This window comes from Molossus molossus, unplaced genomic scaffold, assembly GCF_014108415.1.
Source record: "Molossus molossus isolate mMolMol1 unplaced genomic scaffold, mMolMol1.p scaffold_m16_p_13, whole genome shotgun sequence".
NCBI classification, from domain to species: domain Eukaryota; kingdom Metazoa; phylum Chordata; class Mammalia; order Chiroptera; family Molossidae; genus Molossus; species Molossus molossus.
Genome location: NW_023425348.1, coordinates 4534519 through 4547333, shown reverse-complemented (window position 1 = coordinate 4547333; position 12815 = coordinate 4534519). Strand labels below are relative to the sequence as shown.

General features: G+C 35.3%; 1 protein-coding gene across 1 annotated transcript in view; it reads left to right on the top strand.

Annotated features, from left to right (window-relative positions):
- Window positions 1-12815, top strand: part of DYNC2H1 (dynein cytoplasmic 2 heavy chain 1) — a 432306-nt gene that overhangs the window by 52371 nt on the left and 367120 nt on the right. The window contains exons 29-35 of the mRNA XM_036258012.1: window positions 511-623; window positions 2039-2158; window positions 7043-7193; window positions 8833-9038; window positions 10743-10925; window positions 11508-11690; window positions 12189-12412. Coding sequence (XP_036113905.1) covers window positions 511-623; window positions 2039-2158; window positions 7043-7193; window positions 8833-9038; window positions 10743-10925; window positions 11508-11690; window positions 12189-12412 — 1180 coding nt within the window. The remainder of the gene's footprint in view (window positions 1-510; window positions 624-2038; window positions 2159-7042; window positions 7194-8832; window positions 9039-10742; window positions 10926-11507; window positions 11691-12188; window positions 12413-12815) is intronic.

Below are 12815 nucleotides of genomic sequence, written 5' to 3'. Positions count from 1 at the left end.
ATTTGTCAGTTTTTAATGAATTATTACCTGTCTGAAATTTTGAAAATAATAACTTACAGAGTTTTCTTAAGATCAAAATTAAATAATGTGTTAGGCTTTTTGTTTTTGTTTTATTAAATATAAGGCAATGTACACATTTTGTAGAAGGGAACTTCTATTTGCCCTCCCTCTTTCCTCTCATCTTTTTGTCTCATATCAGTGGAATCATCAGTATGCACTCATTTGTGTCTGGTTTTTTTTTTTTTTTTTTTTTTTGCTCATCAAATTATTTTCAAGATACCTACACCTATATTTTATTGTTTTTAATTACTGAATAGCATTTCACTGTTTGAGTATTTCACAGTTTATTCATTTACCTGTTGATGTGCTTGGGTTGTATTACATAATAGAATTAACATTATTCTATTGCATTATAATATATATTAGGTTTATATAATGTGGTAACCATATATGATGTCTAATAGTTATCTTTAATCATTTTGCATTTATGTTGTTGCTTCTCTGTTACAGGTATTAACAGTGTGTGTTTTGATAAGGAATCAAAACATATAATTGCAATGAAATCTTTAGAGGGAGAAGTTGTACCTCTTAAAAATAAAGTTCTTCTATCAAATAATGTAGAGGTAAGTAATTCCTTATTCTTTATTTTTCAAGTATGAAAATAAAAAGAGTTAACTGTATGAACTTTGTATCAAAAATTATTTAGTCAATTTGTAGGATAAAGTTGGTTAATTTAGGCTTTTAAGAAACATATCTTTAAAAAGCAATTTTTTTTTTTGGTTCAGAATGATTTGATATTAAAGAGAATATAGGTTTTTAGTCTTTGGAAGGCAATATGTAATTATGAAAAGAGCCTTTGCTTTGGAGTAAAAAAAAACTTGGATATTAATCTTTGCTACAAAACTTATTAGCTGTGTGACTTAGAATCTGTTTTTTTAGCTGTAAAATGGGTATCTTACTATTTGTTGCAAAGGCTTTCTACTGATAATTAAATGAGATAACTTGGCTTTAGGTACATTATATAGTGTTTGGAACATTAGTACTCTATACATCTTAGTTATCTCTTTTTGAAATATGAGTTGTATAAGATGATTTAGGTGAACTAGTAAGCTTGAAGCTAGTGCATTTATAGAATAACAATGATTAATTGGTTCTGTAGAACTGGATGTGAATTAACAAAGCCTATTCTGGGTATACAGCTAAACCAAATAGCAATAGGTTGCACCACATTGAATTCTAATTTTCAGGTTCCAAAATTGTCTTCCAATTGGATAAAAGGGCCATGTTTTATCACGCATGTATCTATACAGTTTGGACAAAAGTCTATTCTTGATTATGCCTTAACATTTTATGAGGCGATTGAAAACAGCAGTTTTGTTAAGTAGTTCCCATGTTTGGGGAAGAATTTTGTTGATTTCTGCTATAGTTTTCATTTCTTTAGTTTTGTTGGGACTAGATGAGCAGAGGGAGGAAGAGCTTACGTTTTAGCAGCTGAGCTAGAATAATTTTTCCAGCAAACTGAAATCAGGAAGTTCTTGTGATGATTAGCAGTGTAGGTGTTCCTGTTGTTTTGCACAGAGAGTCTCACTCACTCTTTTCCGTCAGTGGTTTTTGAGCTGAACAAAGTATCATGCTATTTTTTTTTTTTAAATCTCACCTGAGAATATTTTTTCATTTATCTTCAGATAGAGTAGGGGAGAGAAAGAGAGAGAAACATCAGTGTGAGAGAGACACATCCATTGGTTGCCTCCTGCACAACCCCAATCAGGGCTGGGGACTGAACTGCAACTGATATTCGTGCTTTTGACTGGAATTGGACCCTTGATTCTTCAGTCCTTGGTGTTCCAACCGCTGAGCCAAATCAGCCTGGGTTTAAATCACTTATTAGTTAAATAATTATATGCCATATAACATATTTGGATGTAAGAGTCAATAGGAAATTATAATTCATCCTCCTGAAATAAAAGAATAGGATCAGTCAATAGATTATATACCTGTTTTATGATATGTATATATTATTTTCTAACATTATTTTTAGACTTGGTTAAATGATTTGGCCTTGGAAATGAAGCAAACTTTGAAACAGTTGTTGACAGAGTGTGTCACTACCGGACAAAGTTCTCAAGGTGTAATTGACCCATCCTTGTTCCCTTCACAGGTAAGGAAGCTTTTGTTTGGAATACAGGTAGGCATGGTATCATGGGATGACCCCTGACCTCGAGGTCACAGGGCTCAGACAATTGACATCTCTGTATTCTCTTTTTCTAACAGTTATCATTGACAAATTGTTTAATTTCTGTGTCTCAGTTCTCTCAACTGTAAAATGTGAGGGAAGAACTGCATCATAGTGAAGTCTCTTCTATCTCCATTAATTTGCTATAATTTAAATGCTTTCCAGCAGAGGCAAGCTGAGATCTAAGCAACCCAGGCTGGTGGGAGAATCAGTCATGTAGCAGCTTCCTCCTTCAGATATTAGCCTGTATAACCCTGTTCCCCACCCCTCCCATGGAATCATCTGAGAGGTTGCCACAGACAGGACTTTAGCAGGGTGTTAGTGTAGTTGTGAAGTATGGTCACACCACTGCACCAAAATGTTGGGGGGGAAGCTGAGAGCTCGGTTACATGGTGGGCATTACAGATTGCTGCAGCTCAGTGTCAATAGGAGCTTCTTCCTGAAACAAAATTTGTTCCAGCCCTTAGCAAAGTGTAGTACTAAGGCTTATGTTAAGTATTTTGCCTTGTTCAGAATTTGCTTTATTGCTGGTTGAAACTAACACTATCTGTTTAGGACATCAGGAACTTTAGTTCTTAGGGACCATGAAAAGTAGGCATTGAGATGTTCTGTGATTTCTCACAAGAAAATGTACCCTATAGCTCAAAGTTATTTGCTTTTCAGATTAAAACATTCAGTAACTATTGCAACAGGTTTTTATGTTGGTTTAAAGCATGAAGAGTTAAATAGGAAGCTTGGAACATTTTAGATTTTTACCATTTTATCATTCATGTCATTTGTATCTTTTAGCACTTTGAGTCAGACTAAAATATGTTTTAAAAAATCTGCCCTGCCCTGGCCGATTTGGTTCAGCGGTTAGAGCGTCGGCCTGCGGTCCTGAGAGACCCGGGTTCGGTTCCCGCTAAGGGCGCGTACCTCAGTTGCGGTTTGTCCCCGGCCCTGGTCGGTTGTGCGGGTGGCAGCCACTCGATGTGTTCCTTTCACATCGATGTTTCTCTCTCTCTCTCTGTTCCTCTCTCTCCCTCCCACTCTACCTGAACAAAAAATGGAAAAATGTACTCGGGTGAGGATAAAAAAAAAAAATTAAAAAAAAAAAAAAATCTGCCCTGGCTGGTATGGCTCAGTGATTAGAGCGTCGGCCTCACGCACCAAAGGGTCATGGATTCGATTTCTGATCAAGGGCATGTACCTGGGTCACAGGTTCAATCCTCGGCCCTGGTAGGGCGCACGGGAAACAACCAATTGATGTGACTCTCTCCAATTGATGTTTCTCTCTGTCTCCCCACTCCCTTCCACTCTGTCTAGAAACAAAAATATTTTTAAAATCTTGTTAAGTTCTTAGAGAATAATAAAAGCAATCATCAATGAATATTGCCATTGCAAAGTCAGAGTTAAGCTGCTTTATTACCTCTTGAAATGTTTCCTAGTACTCTCACCATTCAGGTAGGATTTAAATTGATTCAGAATGAAAGACAACATTTTAAAAAGTCTACAAAAGTAAGAATTGCACAGTAATTGGATTGGAGAAATGACAGTTGCGACAGGAGATATACTGGGAGATATAGGCTAAAGAAAGTTGCTGGATTTGAATATGAAACTTACCACTAAGCTCTTGAGAACTCAAGTAAAAATGTGACCTACCAACAATATAAATAGTGTTGATCCTTGAACAATGTGGGGATTAGGGGTGCTGATTTTACCATGCAGTCAAAATTTTGTGTATAACTTTTTTTTAATCCTCACCTGAGGATATTTTTTCCATTTATCTTCAGCTAGAATGGGAAGGGGAGATGTGTGTGTGTGTGTACACACACACACACATACATACATACACACATATATATGTATATATATAAATATATAAATACAGAGAGAGAGAGAGAGAGAGAGAGAGAGAAATGATGTAAGAGAGATACATTGATTGGTTGCCTCCTTCACGACCCATGCCAGGGTCGGGGACCAAACTGCAACCGAGGTACGTGCCCTTGACCTGAATCAAACCCGCCACTGTTTGGTCCAACGGCTGACGCTCTAATCGCTTAGCCAAACGGGCCAGGGTTGTGTATAACTTTTGACTCCCCCAAAACTTATCTGAAGTTGTCCCTCCATTATCTGCGGAGGATTGGTTTCAGAACACCTTCGCATCCCACCCCCTCACCACCCCTCACTACGACGCAAATACCAAAATCTATGGATGCTCAAGTTGTTTATATAAAATGGCATAGACAGTATTTTTGATCCATGGTTGGTTGAATCTCCTGATGCAAAACCCAGGGACATGGAGTGCTGACTGCATATAGGGTGGTGCAGGTAGGTTTAAAGGTGTGAGTATGTGAAACGTTAAAGTTTATTCTTGTATTATTATTTATTAATGTGTTATTTTTCATATAAACAACTGTAAACCTACTTTTGCCCCATCCTGTATTTTTAAAAACATTCTGCATATAAGTGAACCTGTGCTGTTCAAACCAATCTTGTTTGGGGGTCCACTTTAGTTCATTAATCTATCAAAATGAAGAATTCTAGTTTATTAGTGGTATGCTAAGAAAAATGTATATTAAGAGCATTTTTATGAGACATTGAATAATATAACTCATCACATGAATGTCTGGTATAGGTTATTGTGTGCTGTTAATTCAGTTCTTTAAAGGCTTTTTTAAAAAAATTTTATTTTTTATTGTTTAGAGAGAGAGGAAGGGAGAGGGAGAGAGAGATTGAAACATCAATGAGAGAGAACATCGATTGGCCGCTTCCTGCATGCCCCCCACTGGGGATTGGGCCCACAACCTGGGCATGTGCCCTGACTGGGAATCAAACTGGCGACCTTTTGGTGCGTGGGTTGATTCTCAACCACTGAGCTATACCACCGGGCTAAAGGTGTTTTTGTCAGAACCTGAGAAGGAAGGAGGCAGCATGGTAAAGTGGAAAGAATCTGATAGTCCTTGGTTCAAATCCTGCATTTTCCAGTTATTTTCTGAGTGATTCTTTTTTTTTAATCCTCACCTGAGGATATTTTTTCTGTTTATCACTAGATAGAGTGGGACAGAGGGGGTTGGGGGCGGGGGAGAGAAACATTGACATGCGAGGAACACATCAACTGGTTGCCTCCTTTACACCATGACCATGACCGGGGACAGACCATAACCAAGGTATGTGCCCTTGACCAGAATTGAACCTGTGACCCATCTGTCTCCGGGCCAGTGCTCTAACTGCTGAGCCAAACCGTCCAGGGCTGAGTGATTCTTTTTTGATACTTAGATAAGAGAATGTAATAATGCTGATGTTGACAATTCATTTTGATCGTTAAATCATATAGTGTTTGCAGAGCACCATTAATGACCATTACATTATAGATAATTAGTAATGTTATTGCCTGTGCAGATATCTTAGTGGTAACATGACTTGAGAATTAGTCAAGACTGTATCTTTTTTTTTTAAACAAAAAGTCTGTGTCTTTACTATCATTTCTGTTAGTCTCTTACCGAAATTGTATATCAGACTGTTAGAAATTGAGATGATTGATGTGCATTTATAACACAGAAATTCAGGTGTGTTACCTGCAAAGAATTCACAGGTATCAGTATTAGTGTGCAGGCGGCAAGTGGACATTTTTGTATGAAAATTAAAGAGCAAAGTCTTCACAAGAAGTGGACTTGGATCTGCTTAAATTCTTCACCATATATCTGGTTAAGAGGCTGGTGAGCTTTGTACTACAAAGTGTGGCAGATAACTTTGCCGTGCAAAGAGTTACTAATTGGCTTTCTCTTCCATAAGTGAATCTAATGTGATATTTACACAATGTTTTTTGTTTTTTTTAATCCTCACCCAAGCACATTTCTCCACTTTTTGTTCAGATAGAGTTGGGGGAAAAGAGAGGAGGAAAGAGAGAGAGAAACATCGATGGGAAAGGGACACATCGAGTGGCTGCCTCCGCATGACCCAACCCAGGCCCCTTGGGACTGCAGGCCAACGCTCTAACCGCTGAGCCAAACCGGCCAAGGCTATTTACACAGTGTTTTAAGTTAGAGGAAGAAAGCAGGTTAGCCTGCAATATTAATTTATAAAATGTATATGTAGATAACTAAATGAGTGAATCTGATAAATAGAAGATTTTTTGGATGATATTCATCTGGATGCTGAAAGATATATATTAGAAAAACAATCTGTCAGTAGTAATTGGTGAATAGGTTTAGTGTTTGTTTAATTTATAATTTAATTTAAATGTATAATTTAATTTAATTGTATAATTTGCTTTATTAGTAGACTTGCTATATTGGTTCTATTAAAGAAAGTCTCTGAAGCAGTGTGAACATTTCATGTTTTATATAAATGTAAAGATATCTATATTGATCTATAGCTAGCTTCTGTTTATAAGTATTAGACTGAAAGATATGACCTCTTAATTTAAGATAAAATTGGAATTTGAAATGGTAGACTTTAGTAATACACAGAGAGATTATTTGGAATGCTAGCAGATTACTTTTTTATTAAATAGTATGTGTCATACTCTGATATTTTTACATCCTACTTTATGAGGAGAGTCGGGAAGAAAATACCATGTTCCTTATGTTACGATAAGCTTGGTGAGTTCTAGGACCCATCGAATAGGCCTATTGGAGAGTAGTATGAGATGAGTTCTGAGAAGTAAGCTTGGTCTGCATTCTCTGTTAATATTTGAGGTACCCAAAAGTCATTCAGGTACATAGATTTAAAATACAATAGAAAATTTGGCAAAAAGGTTTCTTAAGTTCATTAAATATTTCTAAATAAATTCATCTTTTAAAAATATCTTTTCTCCTAATTCAACAGATATTATGCTTGGCGGAGCAGATTAAATTCACTGAAGATGTAGAAAATGCTATCCAGGATCATAGTCTTCATCAGATTGAAACACAGCTGGTGAACAAGCTGGAGCACTATACTGACACCAACACAAGTTCTGAGGATTCGGGCAGTATTGGTATGGAGAAATGTTCCTTTTCTGCCCCATACCATTTTTTGGTATTCTATCTTAATTCATTTATTGTTTCTGGCTATCTAACTATTTTGGCAGTTAATTTAGGAATTACTATATATATTTAACTTTTATGTTGTACTTACATGAAATGTAGAAACCTTACCATCATATAGGTTTCTTTATCTTCCCCTTTTTACCTTGGAATTGTCTTATATGTTCATCTACAAACAGTGAAAACTAATGAGATTATATTTTTTGCCTTTAACCATCAAACGTTTTTAAAGGACTCAAGAAAAAAATCTATTATATTTACCTAGATGCTTACCATTCCTATTGCCCTTCCTTCAGCCCGATGCTCCATGTTTCCTTCTGGTATCATTTCCTTTGTTTGAAGAACTTTCTTTAGCATTTCTTTTAGAGCAGGATTGTTTGTTGTCTATGAATTCTCATAGACTTCCTCCATCTGAGAGTCTCTTTATTCCTTCCACCTTTCTTTTCTTGTCTATGTAAATTGATTTTTTGGGTTCTTTGCGTGTTGGGTGAATTTGGATTGTGTCCTGGACATTTTGAAAATTGTCTATTAGACTGGTTTTTGTTTAAATCCTCTGGATATATCCAATGTTGATATTTTTCTTTTAGCAGTTGATCATTTTGGGCTTAGGTCACAAGTTCCAGCAAGCCTTAGCTGGGTTGTGGTTCCAATGTCAGTTCTGTTTTCAAAGTCTACGATGCTATTCAGATCTGCGCCACCGTGTCCTATCTAGTGGCCAATTCTCAGAGTCTGGTTTGATGTTGAGGATGAGATCTGCACAGCTTGGGGGTCAACCTGAGTTCATGGGCGAGTTTATAGGGTTGTCTTTCTAATCTCTTCTTTCCATAGTCTTCCCAGTATTTTCTGGTTCCCTTGGGCTCCCATTTTGGTCCTCTGGGCAGAAAACTGAGGTTTCATATACTCTGTAATCTCCTGCACACTTTCTGTGACTGGTACCCATATCTTGGGGCCATTGATGGGAGAACACACAAAGAAAAAGAGCAGTGGGGGTTTGTTCTAGCTTCTCTGATTTTAGAGAAATGTTCCCTTCCATCAGAGTTTTAGGCACTTCTGGGTCTTAACTGCCAGCACTGTAGCTACCTGGAGACTCCTTCTGGAGCTCTTCCTGCCTCCAGCAGTCTGGGTTTCTGGCTGCACTGCGTCCTGCCCTAGGGATACCAGAGAGGAACACAAAACAAAACAAAGAGACAAAGAAAAAGGTAAATTCTCTGCCTGTTCAGTAGCACTTCTAATCTGATCTTCCTCAATTGCCTAATACTTTTTACTTTTCAGAGTCCTTAGTAGCAGTTCAATGCATGTTGTCCATGTTTTTTACACCTGCATTCAGAGAAGGCTGGCATGTGCTTACTCTTTACATAAGGAGCCAAAACTCCTCTCCTACTGAATGTTGATGCTTTAGTTTTCACATGCAAATTTATTATTTCTTACTGGTTGTGGATTTGATATTATTTTGACTTGCAAGATCTATATTACTGTACCATTCAAATATATCATGAAATTACCATTTAAGTTAATTAAGAAATCACCTGTATACAGATATCATAAAGTCACAGGTTAACATTTCCTCCAATTATATTTATTTGTATATAGAATCTGGCATTCTGGAGCTTAAACTCAAAGCACTAATCCTTGACATTATTCATAATATTGATGTGGTGAAACAGTTGAACCAAGTTCAAGTTCATACAACTGAAGACTGGGCTTGGAAAAAACAAGTTAGATTCTATATGAAAAGTGACAACACATGCTATGTTCAAATGGTGGATACTGAACTTCAGTATACTTATGAGTATCAGGTATGACTTATGGCAGAAATGTTTTATTTTCCTGTTAGAAATTATTTGCTTTAAAGGAAATTTGTTATTGGGTGAAAGATTCATTCTTGTACCTTTCAAGAATTTTTTTTGTTGCTGTTTTCTTTCTGTTTCATCATAATTAAAAAGGTGTCGCCCTGGCCGGTTTGGCTCAGTGGTTGGAGCATCGGCCTGTGGACCAGAGTCCGGGGTTTGGTTCCCACTAGGGGCATGTACCAAAAAAAAAAAAAAAAAAGGTGTTATGTGGGGAAAAAATCATTCTATTTACAGAATAGTTAAAATAATGGCAGTGTTGTACTGACTTCTCTAAATGTACCTTTTCTTAGAGTAGCATTTATGTAGAATTTGAAACATATCTTTAATTCAAAGAGAATTGAATTTAGGCAAACTTAAGAGAAGCAAGTTGATTTGTGCCTAATTATACTAATTATACATGGGCAAAATTAATGCAATTTAAAATGTGCTAAAATATGTTTGCTAAATGTTTTTATGTTTTGTAAGGTAAAATGACCTTTGAACAAAAAACCTAACTTATGTAACCTATTCTCAAAAAAATCCAGCTGTATCCTTGCTGCTTTATTTTTATCGTAAAGAATCAATCATAACAAAATTTTGGCAATTATGTTAATAAGCATATGTCAGGAGAGTTGCCAGCTGGCTCTTTCAAAAAGGAAATGTATTTTGAGACCCCAATTTATTTACCTAAATTAAAGACAAATTCTATAAACTACAGCTGGAATTGTAATCTATTTTCCCTAAAATTTAGTAGAAAACTTGAAAATTATATAATAAGTTAAAATTATTCATTTCATAAGAAACTTTTCAAATTAATTACACTTTGAGGTCTCCAAAATAATTCTGATTTGTGAAGATTATAAAATTTAAGGAAATAATTTGCATGAATTTTAAATACAAAACAAACTTTCTTTTTGTATTTAATTATTATATAATATATTTTTGGATACGTTTGCCTTAGAAGTATATTTTTATGCCATTATCAAAAACTCAACAGATTTTGGAAAACCAAACAGGATATTAATTGAGGAAAGACTAAAATACGTGCTTGAAAAATAACTAAGTTTGCCCTGGCCAGTTTGGCTCAGCAGTTAGAATGTCGGCCTGCGGTCCAGAGAGACCCAGGTTTGGTTCCCGCTAAGGGCATGTACCTCGGTTGCAGTTTGTCCCCAGCCCTGGTTGGGTCATGTGGGTGGCAACCACTCGATGTGTTCCTTTCACGTCGATTTTTCTCTCTCTCTTCCTCTTTCTCCCTCCCACTCTATCTGAACAAAAAATGAAAAAATGTCCTCTGGTGAGGATTAAAAGAAAAAAAGAAAAATAAGTTTAATTCCTGTTTGTGTTTTAGAGAGTTTCTTTCACTAAAAATATTTTGGATATTTTTCTGTGTTAAAAACTTTAATATTTTTGTTGCCTTTTTAGCTTTTTAAGTAGAATTTCACACTATATAAATATATATATATTTTACTTTTATGTTGTACTTAAATGAAATGTAGAAACCTTACCATCATATAGGCTTCTTTATCTTCCCCTTTTTATCCTGGAATTCTCTTATATGTTACATCTATAAACGTTGAAAACTCATGAGAGTATATTTTTTGCCTTTATTATCAAATGTTGTAAATTTTAAATAGAACATGCATATTCTAACTTTATGTTTCCCTTGTGTAGGGTAATGCTCCCAAGCTGGTTTACACTCCACTGACAGACAAGTGCTACCTCACTCTCACTCAGGCCATGAAGATGGGACTTGGAGGAAATCCTTACGGACCAGCTGGGACGGGAAAAACTGAATCAGTCAAGGCTTTAGGTGGACTTCTTGGAAGACAAGTTTTAGTTTTTAATTGTGATGAGGTAGAATGAATAATGATCCATCTATGTAAAAGTATGCTAGTTGTATGTTTGGATTAGTTTTCATGTACTAATATATATCAAGTACTTTGTTTTAAAATCACTCTACTTTAAAGTCTCTTGAAAACAGAATTTGTTTTATTTGAAAGGTACAATGGAGAGACTTTGCATGTACACTATAGTCCCAAAACTTTTCTAAAGAGAATTATTACAAAGAAATAAATTTAAATACAGAATTAAGCTTTATGTTAGAATTTAGAAAAATATTTTTAGTAAGGGAGAGAATAGTAAATAGAAAAGGAAAATTTTAATTTCATTTAAAAAATATTTTGAGAGGGATTTGTATTTTGACTTAAAGAATAACTAAAACAAATGTTGTATTTGTTTAATTCTTTATACTTTTCAGAATACTTTCACATGAATTATTTTGTGTATTCCTTGAAACTACCCTGAGTCTGAAAGAGTAGCTAAAAGAGGCATAGATGGGTGGAATGATTACCTTATTAATAATGACATAAAGTATAAATTATTATTAGAGATTTCAACTATTTTTTAGTGAATATAATTTTAATTGTTATTTTTAAGGGTATTGATGTGAAGTCAATGGGACGAATATTTGTTGGTTTGGTCAAGTGTGGGGCCTGGGGTTGTTTTGATGAATTCAATAGACTGGAAGAAGCTGTATTATCAGCAGTTTCTATGCAAATCCAGACAATTCAAGATGCTTTGAAGAATCATAGAACTGTATGTGAACTGCTTGGCAAACAGGTATAGAAATATGTTTGGAATTTAAATAATTAAAATATAAAACTTTGTATTACTCATACTCCAGCAATATTCTATGTTTATTTTTTTCTGGCACACTTATTTCTAATCTGTAACCAACATGTCAGACCTTTCTACTTGTGAGTTATCTCTGACGTTTCTTTCCTTTAGTTCAGAGTTGTGTTGTCTTTGTGTACTTAGCAAACTCTATGACACAAGGAAGTCTTTGAGTAAACATATGTTGTGTAAATGAATAGACATTCAAACTAGTTATCATCTCCTAACTTTTTAGCCTCAAAAAAACTGATTATAAAGAACCATAAAGCACTGTGTTCCTAAGGAGATTTTATATGTTGAATAAGGAGATGGTTACACATTAGTTGTTACTTTTTGGCTAAGGTATTTTTGAGTAGAAATATGTCACAATAAAATTTCTGTTGGTTATGTTTTATATTTATAGTTTCAAATATTTGATGCCTATATTTTAAATTAATTTTTCAGGTAGAAATAAATTCTAATTCTGGAATTTTTATCACTATGAATCCTGCTGGAAAAGGTTATGGAGGAAGACAAAAACTGCCTGATAATCTTAAACAACTTTTCAGGCCAGTAGCCATGTCTCATCCAGACAATGAGCTTATTGCAGAAGTTATTCTCTATTCAGAAGGCTTTAAAGATGCTAAAGTATTGGGCAGGAAATTGGTAGCTATCTTCAATCTATCTAGGTGAGTTTTCTTGTTTTAAATATTTTTATATTTTGTGGGCCCATTGATTGATTTTGGTTATTAGTGACTTTTTCACATTTGTCTAATTTACCTATGTAATGATTTTCATATTGGTGATTGTACTTAAGTTATTGATAAGAAAGATTTCAGTTTCGCCCTGGCCAGTTTTGCTCAGCGGTTAGAACTTCAGCCTGCGGACCAGACAGTCCCGGATTCGGTTCCTGCTAAGGGCATGCACCTCAGTTGCAGTTCTTCCCCAGCCCTGTTGTGGTCTTGTGGGTGGCAACCAGTTGATGTGTCTCTCTCACATCGATGTTTTTCTCTCTCTCTTTCTCCCTCTCTCCCTCCTGCTCTATCTAAAGATAAATGCAAAAAAAAAAAAAAAAAATTAAAGATTGAACTT